This window comes from Xenopus laevis, chromosome 3L, assembly GCF_017654675.1.
Source record: "Xenopus laevis strain J_2021 chromosome 3L, Xenopus_laevis_v10.1, whole genome shotgun sequence".
NCBI classification, from domain to species: domain Eukaryota; kingdom Metazoa; phylum Chordata; class Amphibia; order Anura; family Pipidae; genus Xenopus; species Xenopus laevis.
The window spans coordinates 52,190,813-52,206,323 of record NC_054375.1 but is presented as its reverse complement, the minus strand read 5'-3'; the positions used below and the strand labels follow the sequence as shown (position 1 = coordinate 52,206,323).

General features: G+C 33.9%; 1 protein-coding gene across 1 annotated transcript; it reads left to right on the top strand.

Moving 5' to 3' along the window:
- The first annotated feature begins 902 nt into the window (after positions 1-902).
- LOC108710580 lies at positions 903-13,822 on the top strand. Its single transcript, XM_018251701.2, has 12 exons — positions 903-1,040; positions 2,747-2,952; positions 3,271-3,333; positions 4,174-4,230; positions 5,424-5,468; positions 6,572-6,637; positions 7,999-8,031; positions 8,728-8,757; positions 10,844-10,894; positions 11,900-11,932; positions 12,761-12,841; positions 13,684-13,822. The coding sequence occupies exons 1-11, from the start codon at positions 968-970 to the stop codon at positions 12,812-12,814; spliced, it is 711 nt and encodes a 236-aa protein (XP_018107190.1). The 5' UTR covers positions 903-967; the 3' UTR covers positions 12,815-12,841; positions 13,684-13,822.
- Positions 13,823-15,511: the final 1,689 nt, after the last annotated feature.

Genomic DNA, 15,511 nt, shown 5'->3' with positions numbered 1-15,511 from the left:
GATAAGCTCATAGAAACCTATAAGACACTGGCTATTAAAGGGGTCGTTCACCTTCCAACACTTTTTTTCATTTCAGTTGGTTTCAGATAGTTTCGCAGAAATAAAGACTTTTTCCAATTACTTTCTATTTTCTATGTGTTTTTATAATATTAAAGGGTAAAGTGTTATTTTTCACCTTCTAAAGCAGCTCTTGGGGGACCCTGTAGCCTGTTCTAAATGTACACATTTCTTATCTTTGTCCCTGCTGAGCAGAATCCCTGGGTTAATTGAAAAAAGTTTTTATTTCTGGTGAACAATTTGAAAACAACTGAACTGAAAAAGTGTTGGGAAGGTGAACAACCCCTTTATGTCGATATCTATCAATGACTTCACCCTCCCCTATAGACCCTGGCTCTATATAGCCTTGGGGTATAGTCAGGGGTGACAGGCAGAGATGCAGCAGCAACTATTAATGTTAGGCCCTTTCCAAGTCAACTTGCCTTCTGCTGTTTCAAACATGGTTGCGAAATAAAACATACTAAAAACTGCACTTATCATATGAAATGTACCATATCGAATTGAAGTGAATCGAGCCCATTATATGAATTAGTGTAGATTTTTGATTGCCAACCACATCCAAACCTCATTTACAGGAACATTTTATGCTTATCAATTTGTCCTCACTCCAGCCCTTGAGGCCCCCTCCCTAGGTCAATTTCAAACACTCTTGGGTTTGCATTGACTTTTTTTTTTAAATGTCAAATGTTTCACCGCTGCTTATCATAATCTTGTATGGAATGGAAACCAAAGATGTATTGCAAGAGGATTATATCGTCACTGGTAAATAATTATAAGATTGGAAAATTGGCAGAATGTAAGTGCCCTTATCACCTTGTTATAGTATAAATTTGGTAAGTTTAGTAGGGACAATGTAAAGAGCTTGAAATAGGTGCTGCAGTTCACAACTTGATTTACAATTAACAGAACCATGAAAATCGCTATTGTCTTTTTATTGGTGTCCCTAAACTGCTGTCTTGGGACTGTGCCTGCAGATAAAAAAGGTAAGCACATTTAATTCAAAGTATCTACTTTATGCAAAACAACAACTATGATACTTAGGGGTATATTTATCACTGACCCACACAAGGAAAGCGGAAAATATACTGCATACATGTGTATTATATTGAGGAGCACTAACCAAACAAAAACACAGAATGCCTGGGTAAAAGTAGGGATGCACCGAATCCAGGATTTGGTTTGGGATTCAGCCAGGATTTGGCCTTTTTCAGCAGGATTTGGCCGAATCCATGTGCATGGCCGAACCAAATCCAAATTTGCATATGTAAATTAGGAGTGGAAAGGGAAATCCCGTGACTTTTTGTCACAATACAAGGAAGTAAAAAAACATTTTCCCACCTGTTCCTTTCCCTCCCCTAATTTGCTTATTCAAATTAGGATACAGTTCGGTATTCGGGCCAAATCTTTCATGAAGGATTCGGGGATTCGGCCGAATCCCAAAAAGTGGATTCGGTGCATTCCTAGTAAAAAGTAACAAAAAAATACCGCACTCAATTAGAGTAACTAATTTTGATAAACAAAAAAGAAATTCCAACATTTCCCTGATGCTTCCCAGACAGGCACACCCTTATTAAAAACCTTTCAAGCTTTTATTGTAAGCACATTACATAGAAAATCAGACGTTTTAGTCCTCGTTACAACATTTCTTTCCTTGAGAAAGGGTGTGGCGGTCTGGAAATATTTTCTATACAACTAATTACCCAAACCTGAATGATTTTTGCACTGGAGTGCAGAACCGATTAGGACTGTTATGTATATCCTTAATAAAGAATAAAGGCCCGAAAAAGGGCCGAAACGTTGGATGCACTAGAATGAATAAAAGCTAATGTTTCACTATATACTGGCGTGCGGGCCCTTTGGAAGTTTATATATATATATATATATAGGAATATATATGAAGAAATAGGTCACAAACACAGGTCTTATGAAAGATATGTGGGGTTATTTATCAAAGTTCGAGTTTGTGAGGTTCTTTTTACCTCAAATTAACTCACAACTCGAATGTTTGCTTATTTATGAAAAAACCTGAATGTAAAAAACTTGATTGAATGCAGTTGGGGAAAAGAACTCAAATATTTGACTTTTACATGACCTCGACAGGTTTTAGTTGGAGTATATTTGGACTTAAGTTTATAGTGAAACCACCCTCCAAAACCTCAATTTTTTTTCGGAAAAAACACAACTCAACCATTTAATAGGAGACTAATGTTTTGGCTAGAAAGAGAGAGAGAATACATAGATTAAAACCCACACTCACAGGCCTTATACTGTATGAACAAAACCTGAGTTTGGCTTTCAATCTATGCATTCTCCATACTATTTTTTTCACTCTGCGCCCAGGCATTTTTGACTATTTTTACTTGAATGCTCTCTCTCTCATACAAGAGTGCATGCTACCTCTTTTTGCCTTTCCAAAAAGACAAGCCTCAATTCCTATGTATTTGCAATGAACACAAACTTTTTAGTGGTTTCTAAATTTTTTGCAGATAGAGTGTCTGTGACCTGGTATTAACTGACTATGCATGCAGTGCATTGCCGATTTGGGAAGATATAACTTCACTCAAACAGCTAGTTTGAGAAGATATAACGTAACATGAACAGTGTGTTAGTCAGCTGTTATAGTGTCAGTATTAGAAAACAAAGGTGTGTTTTGATTACATATAATTGTATGTCTATTTTTCCTATTTAGATGTACCAAACGCTCCTGTGCCAAAAGAGCCCCAACCTGTTCCAAAACCAGTTCCAAAAGTACCACAAGAAGAACCACGACCAGTCCCAAAAGTGCCACAACAAAACCCACAGCCAGTTCCAAAAGTGCCACAACCAGTGCCACAGCCAGGTCCCAATGCACCACAGCCAGTTTCAAAAATTGCCTGCCTTGTAACTCTATTGAAAGTAAGTAATTTAAACAATTGTATGTAACCCAAAGTGCACAAAATATAATAAAATATGCTAGATGAATGCATTTTCCTAACCTGATCAATTAGTGATGAATGAGGTATAGGAACAATAAGAACATTATTTTGCAAGTGCTGTTATTCAAGTAATAATTTCAGTGAGTTTTTTTCTATTTTAAGTTTGCTATACTTTGCTATACTTTTAAAAAAACCAGTTTCTGTATTTTTCTTTTATTTGTTCTGTATTTTTATTCTGCTTTACATTTACAGTTAAATTGATCTTTTAATTGTTGTTTTTCCTATCATCCGATTATAGAATGATGCTCCACTTCTCCTCGAGAAGTTGGGAACTCTGCTCTGCAATTACAAAGTGGCACAAGTAAGTCTTCTTGGCTTAAACTTCTTTTAAATGACCATATGTATTGTAAATAATTATCAAGACATGTTTGCTATGACACTTGCTTTTATGGCTGCTAGATGGAGGAAGATAAAAGGGTTGTTAACACTCACTAATTTTATATGTTATTGATGCTTAGTTATTTTCTACCACCCAGGCCATAACTGCTCTAAAGTAATCCGGCCCCATTGAAAAGCATAATTTATACATGAAATTAAAGGGGTTGTTAGCCTTCCACCACTTTTTTCAGTTCAGTTACTTACCAAAAATAAAGACTTTTTTTCAATTACTTTCCATTTTCTATTTGTTTTTTAATATTGAAGTTTGTTGGACAGTGGTTAACTAATAAACATAGTATAGCAGATCCCCATACAACATCCTGATCCATCTTAAAAAAATATTATTTCACTTCTAAAAAATACCTAAATAAAAAGCAGAAGCAACTCAAAGTAATTTTCTTTAATCAACTGAAATTATACAAATACTGTATAATTTCAGTTGATTAAAGAAAATTACTTTGTGTTGCTTCTGCTTTTCACAGCAGCCTTCCACAGGGCCTCTTTATCTATGCTAATAATGTAGTCAAAGGAGTAAGAAAAATGTTTTTCTCTCATTAAACATGTAAGAGCAACTCCAAAAGCCTTGGTTTTGAGTAGCGTGTCAACTCATACCAAACTGTTCTGCCATGGGCAAATCACTAAACTTTGATTGGTATCCCTACAGAACATTGAAACACTCCCTAAAATGTGTAACAATACCACAGCTCTATAAGAATGCACATATTATATATTTACTCACAATCGTATACTTTATTTTTTCTAGCAAGAACAAAACATAGCTCTCTTCATGGATTTCTTAAACCAAGTAAACAGTGTTCTGGTAAGATGGTTTCTTCCATGTAATATATCCTTTAGATTTAGTAACAAAAACAGTTTAACAAAGGATTTACCAAGCATTTCTAAAACTAAATGTGATTAGATATATTTGCTATGCAACCTATTTTTGCTCTAATATAGGTTACAGGTAGCATACAAAGAAGGCCACAAGCTAGCTAGCAGATGCAGACTCAAACATAATGTATTTTTGCTACATAATATGAGAGTGAGTACTAAGTAGAGAAAATATATTTTCTCTACTTAGTACTCACTCTCATATTATCACATGTTCGTGGTTATTCTGTTTTTACTTTATTTTATTACCTAGTCTTATACCTGCTTTGCTAATTAAGATCTCAATAGTTTGATTCCTTCACTATCATTAAAATTTGGAGGTGCCTATTGAGAAAAATCCTCAAAATATACAGCTGAACAAACGTATTCAAATAATAAAAACAACATTACACTATGCACTTTTGAGCTCAAAATTCCTTGGTAAAGCTAAGAAAGCAGTAAACAATTTCCAATGACAATATGATTTGTATATGTGCACAAAAATGATAATTTATGTGTGTGCACAGGGTTGGGTGGGTCTGAATTAGTATTAAATAACATGTTTCCACATATTTGGCACAGGTTACACAGTGAAATAAAGATATTTATGTATAGACAATGGAACATTTTCCATTGAAAATATAGATATTTTAGTCAAATATTCTATAAAAAAGACAAGAAAATTGGCATATTGTTTTCCTCAGTTGAATCACTATAAATATACTTATTGATAACAAAAACATCACATTCATTTGTGACTAGTGGATGTACATATTCTATTGATATCTATGGACAGTTTTCAGCTGAGGCATGCAGAATGTCACAACCACAACAAAATGCCACTGACTAGAAAGAAAGGAATGAGAAGTAACCATAACTTTGTGAACAAGTATAATACCCACAGCTAAAGTGATCTTAAATTCTTCTGTTATACATATTGTGGTGATTGTGTTGATATCCCAGGAGGAGAAAGTTAACAGGGCTTAGTGAGGAGCCCAGAGTGTGGAAGCCAACCTGTATGGTGAGAATCCTAGAACACATGGGACTGAGGGTCATCTAGGGGTCCTTTGAAGGGATTGAACTTGATACTCTTTCATCCCAAAATGACTATGAATGTTAATTTGTTCAATTTAAACTTTTCAGAAAAAAGTTGGCTGCTCTTTGAATAACATCATTGGAAGAAAAGTGGTAAGGACATGTTATGTTTTCTGTCCATAAGCAATGTTTGCAAAAAAGATAAATGGCTTGGATTAAAGCATTAGTTTACCTAATGGATTTATATACAATTTCTAAATTTGAACATGATATGTTTGGATATTGGTAGCTTATCTATGCATAACAAAGAAGAGTGTTGATATAGTGTATTATATAAACATTACAAAATACAAGACTGCTGTGTTTGCCTTTCTGTCATCAGGAGTTACTTTTGATTTTCACTTTAGTGTACAAATTAATGCTGCTAATCTCATCGGCTCAATATGATTTAATAGTGAATAATGTAATGCAACAATGCATACAAGTATGTATGCATAGATAATTAAAGCTAAAAACGTTATATTAATTATATGATTTCAAACTCAAAGAAGAGGAGTAAAATGTAATGGGCCTGTTTAGAGTTTGCACTCTTTATCACACTAACTCATCTATAGTATCACCTCTATAAATATGAATAAAAGCAGTTACACTTAGTAGGGGGTCATTTACCCCCGATTCTGCCTTATTTAATAATAAAATAACTTGAATAAATCAGATTGGTAAAAAAAAATTAATAAAATCGTGCGAAAACCTGAATTTCACTCTGTTGTTTTTCACGAAAACAGCAAATTTTTCGGATTATTGAGCTAAATGCAACACAAACCACAATATCTATAAATTAGGATAGGGACATCTCCCACTGACTTATACACGATCTGCATTTTTGATTTTGCATGTGCCCCTGACGAAGACCCCATTTCTTGGGATTGAAATGCATTGGGTTTTTGCTTGCACTATTTAATTATGAAAACAAAATAGCATTTTTTTCTAGACTGTTGCCCTTTTCACTCTAATTTTTTTTATACATGACCTTGACAGGTCTGAGATGGAGGATTTTCGGTTTTCTTTTTGAAACATCGGGGTATAATAAATATTGAAATATTCACGTTTTTTTCCCCATGAAAATTTTGAGTTTTTGCCCCAAAGAGCCTGACCAGAAAAAAAATTAAAGTTTAGTAAATAACCCCGTTATTAAAAAAAATACACAAGTGGCTATTTTTATGCTTTTAATGCTAATATTATACTTTCTCTATTAGGTGATTACTTCCCAAAATGCAGAACAGCTGGCAGACCAAGTTGCTATCGTCTTGTTCCAGTTTGTGGTAAATAATTAGCAACACATCTAAAGTTCAGAGGTTTTAGAATTCATATTATTTGAGGTTATTGACAGGTAGATTGTATTAAAAGGGGACCTGTGACCCCTTTTAATACAAATCTTATGTCCTTCAGTCTTAGAATCACAATCACAGTAAGCTAGCAGCCATTTTGTAAACACTGTTATTAATTAGGGATGCACCAAATCCAGGATTCAGTTTGGGATTCGGCCAGGATTTGGCCTTTTTTCAGCAGGATTCGGCCGAATCCTTCTGCCAGGCCGAACTGAATCCTAATTTGCATATGCATATTAGGGGTGGGGAGGGAAATCTCACAACTTTTTGTCACAAAACATGGAAGTAAACAATGTTTTCCCCTTTCCACCCCGATTTGGTTCGGTATTCGGTCGAATCTTTCACAAAGGATTCGGGGGTTCGGCCGCATCCAAAATAGTGGATTTGTGCATCCCTATTATTAATACAAGCTCTGCATCATACCAAAATCTTGTTAATGTGCCAGAATGAGGGACCTGGTGCCTATGCCCTTACTACACAATTAGATAGCGATTATAGAGGGGAGGCAGTGACATGCCTAAGGTATAGAGGTGAGGCAGTCAATATATGATTTATAGCTGGGATTATTAAATATATTTATAACGGGTAAGGGAGTTTTAATAAACAAAATAAACTTGGTTTCATGTTTAATTTGAAAAGCACATTTATTATACAGCTTTTTATGTCTAGGTTACATGTTCCCTTTAAATAAATAGTTTTGCTATTAAATAGATCACAATTTAAAACATCTGATAAAAATGACTTTATACTACCTTGGTGCAGTATTTGCTAAGGTCCCAAGACAGAAAAATCTGTAAATGACCTTATTTGTAAACACCATTGATCATTTAGATGCATACAGTATGTCCTAACATTTGGATCATTTTTATCTGCAAGATACCATATTGTGCCATGGAAACAGCATGACCCATATTACCTTATACAGATTAAGCAAGAAGATTTTAACTCATCATATACTTCCTATACTGTCTAAATCAGTAATAGATACAAAAAGGAAATTAAGGCCAACTAAAGGCACAATAATGTCATACAAACAATTCCCAACTTTGGTTCTATTATGGTATGGAATTAATAATTAATCAGCTTCAGGCCATTTTATTGAAAACAATGATTGATGGACCTTTATGTATTCAGGAATTGCTTCATCAAAGGACATATCCTATTAATGAAGTCCTCTCTTCATTCCTTAAATTCAGTAGTCACACTCTATGACATACAATAATGAATTTCTTTTTTGAATGAATAACATATTTTATTTACTAAATGTGACTTGTTCCTTTTTAATGTGTATATAGGAAGACATTATTTCAAGAGTGATGAAAATATTGGTAAGAAACTATGTTTTATGTGGTTTTCTGCATATCATATATTGGAACAATAATGCTTTTATGAAATTCACTGCCAGTACATAAAATACCTAATAAATTTGAGCTGTTAAATAATATTATGTTCTATAATGTGATAGAGGTCAGTAGCACAGCTAAACTCTAACAATCCTTTGAATCAATAATCTCAAAAAAAAAAAAAAACAAGCATTGGATTACATTTAAAACAATACAAATTAATTACAACAGTGTAACATATTCCAAAAATCTTTTTCAGTATTGGAACAGACTGTACTAAGATTGAAAACGGATTATTTAACCTGAAATGAACAGTATTTTCTCCAAGTAATAACTATCTTTTGTGTGATGGTTTGTAAATAAGCCTCACAGTTTTCATTTTAAGGTTTAAAAGTGAATATCTACATTTAAGCTATGGTATGGGTTCATCCAGGGTTGTTTAAATGCAAGTATCTTTAACAGAACAAATGTCATACATAGAATTATTGCACACAAAAAAAAGAAAAAGAGACAAGGGGGCAATGCTTATTTTAACCTTATTTTTTTGCATTGCCTCCTGCAATGAGTCAGTTTAATATATTGTCCTATTGCATTCATATTTTAGTTTTCTTTTAGCTTCAACTACTATTACTACAATTTAAAATGTAAAGCATTTAAAAAGTATTTACATTTACATTTTAGGAGGACCTCCCAATAATCCGTGACTTTGTTGTAAGTACAATTCAAAATTTTATTTTGCTCAGTAATATTTGCCCAAATTCTCTAAAACAGTATTGGACAGAGTATTGGAAGCAAGTTTTGTACCAGTTAAAATCCACAGAAAAACGCAGGCAGAGAATCAGGCTCAACACTGACATTAACTTTCTTCTTTGACTGCATCTGAGACCACTGCGTTGGCCCGGGAGTAGATACAACCAGCAGATTTCAGCATGAATACCCAAATTTTAGCATTTCAGCACCAAAATCTGCTGTGTGCGCCAACACCTAGGCCAAAACAATAATTCTGGGTGTAGACAAAGAAGAAACTTAGGGGCGTATTTATCAAGGGTCCAATTAAAAATTCGAAATAAAAAAAATAATTTCGAGCTATGTTTGTCTACTTCGACTAGGTAATAGTCCAAATTTGATTCAAATTTGAAAAAAATAGAAAATTTGAATATCAAAATTTATCATGTAATATCTCTTTAAAACTTTGACTTGCCAAATTGTTGTTTTAGTCTATGGGGGACCTGGACCTTGAAGTCAATTGGTGGACTCAAAACTCAATTTTTTTTTTTTAAATACTTTGAATTTTATTTGATCGAATACGATCTTACTTCGTTTCCAACGTTTGATTACAGCCTAAGCACCCGCAGAAAAAATCTTTGATTTACTTTTTATAAATTTCAATTGGTCTTTTTTTTATTCAAATTTTGAAGTTATGGGATTTCAAAAAAACTCCCATAACTTTGAAATGTGATCCTTGATAAATCTGCCCCTTAATGTCAGCTTTGGGGCTGATTCTGAGATCAGCGGCATTAGCCTTAACACAAAGACACTGCAGATTAAAAAAAAAAAAAAGTTTATTTTGCTTTATATATTAACACTGCTCATAACAGCGACTAAATCTGTTGTGTCTGGAACACCTTCATGCCTACAGGGCTGTCTTTGTTGATGAGATGTGCCAGATTTCAGTGTCACTTTTTAAAACCCAGAGCTGCGCAATATATTGGTGCTCTAAAAATACATGTTAATAATAATAATAATAATAATAATAATAAAAACTGGTGCAGGTGTCAGAAAAACTGTACTTAAAGGGATACTGTCATGGGAATTTTTTTTTTCAAAATGAATCAGTTAATAGTGCTGCTCCAGCAGAATTCTGCACTGAAATCCATTTCTCAAAAGAGCAAACCGATTTTTTTATATTCAATTTTGAAATCTGACATGGGGCTAGACATTTTGTCAATTTTCCAGCTGCCCCATGTCATGTGACTTGTGCTCTGATAAACTTCAATCACTCTTTACTGCTGTACTGCAAGTTGGAGTGATTATCACCCCCTCCCTCCCCCCCCCAGCAGCCAAATAAAAGAACAATGGGAAGGTAACCAGATAACAGCTTCCTAACACAAGATAACAGCTGCCTGGTAGATATAAGAACAACACTCAATAGTAAAAACCCATGTCCCACTGAGACACATTCAGTTACATTGAGAAGGAAAAACAGCAGCCTGCCAGAAAGCATTTCTCTCCTAAAGTGCAGGCACAAGTCACATGACATGGGGCAGCTGGGAAATTGACAAAATGTCTAGCCCCATGTCAGATTTCAAAATTGAATATAAAAAAATCTGTTTGCTCTTTTGAGAAATGGATTTCAGTGCAGAATTCTGCTGGAGTAGCACTACATGTTTTCCCATGACAGTATCCCTTTACCTTCAAATGTATACCACATCATGCATATCTGTAGTACAGTTTATGATACATCTAGCTTAAAGTATGATACAAAATGTGATGGCTTAAGTTAAGTAACAATAGTCCTCCTGAATACAATGAGCACTGTTTCAGTCCTGATGGAAAAGATGCTTAAAGTTAGGCAGGTTGGCAGCCTGCAAATTCTACCTTTGTGGTAAAACCATTTTACTGGTTACTTACCTCTTTGCAGTACAAATTCCCTGCATGACCGTATCATTAAACACAAATAAGAAATGTGAATAAATCAATAACATTTGTGCAACATGACATTAATATTTTAAATAAATGATTGAAGACCTAGTCAGTTTAGTAATGCTTTTGTCATTTTGTAAATTCCCTCTTGCAGAATGATGTTCCACTAACTCAAGACCTCAGGAATGTTGCATGTGGTGTCATGGTAAGGCTTTAAACTCTTTTAACTGAAAGGGGAAATGCACACCCATTTAACATGTACTCAATCATTCTATATGTGTTTTTAAGATAAGATGAAAGATTTCCTCTTAAGGTGTTAAAATTATATTTTTATAGTATTAGCTGAAAAGTTTTGGAATTCTCTCCCTGAATAGGTTGCACAAAAAACATAAATATGATTGTTTCAAGAAAGGGTTGGGTGCCTTTTTACCAAGTAAGAAAACATTAGCCTACTTATACTAATATTCTTAGTCCACTGTTTATTCAGGGACTAGTCCAGCTGGCCAGCTGTCAGGAAGGAATGTTCTTATTTTGAGACCAATTTGAGACAGATTCAGATTTTTATCTTTGCCTTCCTCTGGATCATCTATTTGTTTTTAGACTTTTTTTGGTAAACAGTCTTTGAGACCACACATTTGGCTGGGGCCTCCTTAAATTGTATCAAGGTAATAGATATATCTAAGCATCACTGTATCAACAATTCAGTCACATTTACATCCAGGAAAGCACTTGGGTGTTCTACTCAACTCTCACTATAATCGACTTTTAGACTAGGCGTTCACACTTATCTTATTAAATAGGCAAGATTACCAAATATCTCATTAGTCTTTGCTCTGGGCCTCTGAAAATAATAGTTCAGTAGAATTTACTTTGGCAGAAAGTTGAACTTCATGAACATGTGTCTTTTTTTAACCTCAGCTACAATCACCTGTTAAAGGCTCAATTACATTACATTTTTGAAAGCCTTGAGCATTTTTGACTGCCTGCTAGAGGCAGGGAAATGAATTGCCTATGTCAGAGAAGAATTCATACCTTGGATACCTGCAATACTGAAAGTATGAATCCATAAATAATAGTTTTTCTTTGTTACAGAGTTAAAATTTGTACCTTTATAACATACAGTAAGTTAATTTGACTGACATGTCAATCAGAGATGAACATTTTCCTGTGTTATAAGGGGTTTATACATGATTTGTTTCCATTTGTACAGGAACATGTTATTGCAAAAGTTACAAAAATACTGGTAAGATGAATTTAAACTATCAATATTTTTTTGTTACAAATATTAAAAGGATAAGATCACTACATAATTGCCCCATAGCATTATATAATTTATTTTTTTACACATGCTTTGTTTCATTAGATTTTTTTATATAATATAATATATAAAGTTTATACGTTGATTGTATCTTTTCACTTTGCCAATTAAGCCTCTATATGTCAGCTATATGCTATGTTAGGACTTTAGATGTTTACCACAAAGGATAATGGCAGAAGTACAGTATCAGTAAATAGATTTCTCCATGCAAAAATAAAAATAGCTAATAATTCTTTCAAGTAAATGAATTACTCCCTCCTCCAGACTCTAAGCTAAACACAGTATTACAAAGGCTTTAAGACAAAATTAAGACAGATTTATTTAACAAAGTGTGAAATTAGAGTTCATCACAGAAAAACTCAACCATTTTATATTCCTTCCTATGTGATATTTAGAAGTGTATTTATCAAATGGTAAATATAAATATGTTTCTAAAAATCTCATAGAAACAAACAGAAAGTGGGTGAGTTTTTCTGTAGTGAGCTCTAATTTCACACTTTGACACATTCGCCTCAAAGTAAACACTTTTTAACTGAGAATATGTACCTATAATTTTAACCTGTAGAGATGATTTAAATATGTGTCAAATGCAGTAATCAATAAATGTAATAAATGTCTGTTTACTTTATTCTACTACTGGAAGCAAGAATTATCAACTGACCAAAAATATTTTGAAATAAAATGTATTCTATAAGATTATAGGATGAGAAAGGAAATGCATTTTAATAATATTCATTTTTCTCTGTCAACTAGGTTCTTGTGGCAGATATTACAGGGGGGCTTACAAAGATCATTGAAGGACTGTAGAAAAATACTGCATTAAGTCAGTGGACTGTAAGTGGGAAGAATGAATTTTCTACATTAAGCATCTATACACTGTATATGAGGCTATAGTTTATTTTGCCAGATACATATTGTCAATGTACTACTACATAGAGATAATGCTCATTCTTGCATCTAATGAGGTATTTTCCATAGACTTTAACATATCAATATCATTGGAGTCTGAGAAACTTGGTGTGCTGTTATTCTAAGCCTAAATAAAATACACAGCAAAATGATAAAATAAAAATGATACAGTTAAATACTTAATAAAGTTTATTTGTGGTTTTATTTTGCTCAACATGTAGCAGCTTTTTTTTTGTACAAATATGGTTCATTTAGTATGTTCTGAACATTGATCAACTTTTCTCTCATAGTGTAAAACTAGTCATTTGTGATATAAACATAACACTTGCATGTTAGACGTTGTGTGCATTATATAGTGGATAATGTACCCCCTACCGCAGGCCGAGTGCTTTTATACAGGTCACATAACTCCCAGGTGACTTCTGATATCTTTATACATTTCTAGTAGAGGGTACATTATGCGTTGCGTCAAAATTTGGCAGCCTGGGGTACCCTGCTATAAACGGCGCATTCTGACGTTATATTTACAGTCTAGTCCCATAGGGAAATGACCAGACTGTAGATTATATAGATATAAAATCTTATATCTAAGGACACAGTATGCAAATTCAATTCTGCAAAAACAGATACTTTCTACAAATGAAAGAACTTTGTTTCAAGAGAACATCAATAACAGTTTCCCAGATTTCAAGACATAATTCCCTGTATTTAGGTAGTTGGGCAACTGGAGGTTAACTAATAAATGATTACTTATCCTTTATCTTTAGATAGCACCGAGATGTCTTGTAATTCTTCATTCCAGAACCTTCAAACTCCTATTCCATTCATAAAGACAAAGTAAAGCTCTCTTACCTGGAACTGTGATGTTTTCAGCTTGTTCCTCTACAATAAATCAATTTCCTGGCATATCTTTGAGTTGATTTTTGTGTGAATGTTTTTTAAACATAATTAGCACAGACAAGTTTTGTTATATAATAATACATGAGTTTAGATTATACAGCCATATCCAGATTGCAGTCAAGCAAAACATGAGAATCAAACATGTGAACTATTCACAGCGGTCTAACTCTGTCTGCTAAGAAGGAATACTACAGCCCTGCTGTTTTTTTTTATCATGTACAGTATGACACAGCTTCCACTCTTAAGACTTAAAATGTATTCACACGAAAAACAATAATAGCCTATTGTCTGCAAAAGGCATATCAGATACTGACGTTTTTTCATCAAAGAATATTTCCCAGTGGTCCATTTCAGCAATTCAATTTTGGGACACCTACTACTTGACATCCAATCAACTGAGCAGTTAATACATTTTCAGGTATCCTGACTAGTTAACAGTGTCGGACTGGGACAACAGGGGCCCACCCAAAAACCATAGATCAGGGGCCCACCCAAAAACCTTAGACCAGGGGCCCACCCTCAATACTATTATTCTTCCTCTCCTCACTCAACCTCTATTTTCTATTGGCTTTTATCTACATATTATAATCTATTATTTAATCAATATCACCTCTTTGTTCTCATCGAACTAGGGAATGTCCATGAAATAGGCCAAATATTTAGCAGCATGAGGGCCCACCGACAGCTGGGCCCACCGGTAGTTTTCCTGGTATCCCGGTGGGCCAGTCCAACACTGTTAGTTAACTACAAGAAATAGAAAGTAAAAATGTAATAGGCAAACATTTTCACAACAGGTCTACAATAATTAAAACATGTTCAGAATTGAATATGTCACAAGTTGTATGCTAATACTACCTCTTCCTGTGTTCATGATACATCATAGTGTTGAGCACAACCTATGACATGCAAGTGATACTAAAAGGTTCAGTGATTCATTAATGAGACATTCATGCATTGGAATTTAAGTCAGCATACCATTTTGAAGCTGTTTTCCCTTGTACCCAGATCCTTAAATTTGGTTCTATCAAGAAGCACATGGTTGACCTAACGATAGGGTACATTTTTGGAGGCAAGTTAATCATTCAAAAAAGGATGGTCATATATAATCTGCTTCACAATGTGCAGCAAAATATACTCCAGTTCATCAGCTATTATGTAAAACAATGCTGGGGGTTAAAGAGATCTTAAACTGATTATTTTCTTAATTTTGCACCCACAACAAACTGATTATGAAAGCATCCCTTTTAATGGCTTTTAATGGTCACATTTTGATTAATTTAAGTATTTGTGACCAGACGATTCAGGAGATGGTCTAAAACAGAAATCAAAAATAAACAAATGTCTAGGACTTAATTGTAAGGTGTAGTTGACAAATCAATTTACTTAAGCTTTCAGTTTTGATGACACATGGAGATTCCATTACTCAAAAAGGAATTCCATTTCATCCTGATAACATATTAGCCTGTTAGATTGGCATCTGTAGTAGGAAATCTTTTGAAGGGGATAATAAAGGATAAAATATGGAATATATATTTCATATATTATTTGTGACAGCAATAAATCTTGGCAGAAAATGTATCTACTAAGACTTTTCTATAGCATTCAATATGGTACCGTAAAGCTGTTTAGTTTCACTTAAGGAATATTGATCTTGAACATACCATAATTGCTTGGATAGAGTAACAGAGAGTGGTG

What these genes read in the sequence shown, in the direction of transcription:
- LOC108710580 (XM_018251701.2), top strand. Translation starts at nt 968, where the DNA reads ATGAAAATCGCTATTGTCTTTTTATTGGTGTCCCTAAACTGCTGTCTT. An exon ending in ACCAAGTAAACAGTGTTCTG is followed by an intron (nt 4,231 to 5,423) that starts GTAAGATGGTTT and finishes TAAACTTTTCAG; the next exon opens with AAAAAAGTTGGCTGCTCTTT. An exon ending in TCGTCTTGTTCCAGTTTGTG is followed by an intron (nt 6,638 to 7,998) that starts GTAAATAATTAG and finishes ATGTGTATATAG; the next exon opens with GAAGACATTATTTCAAGAGT.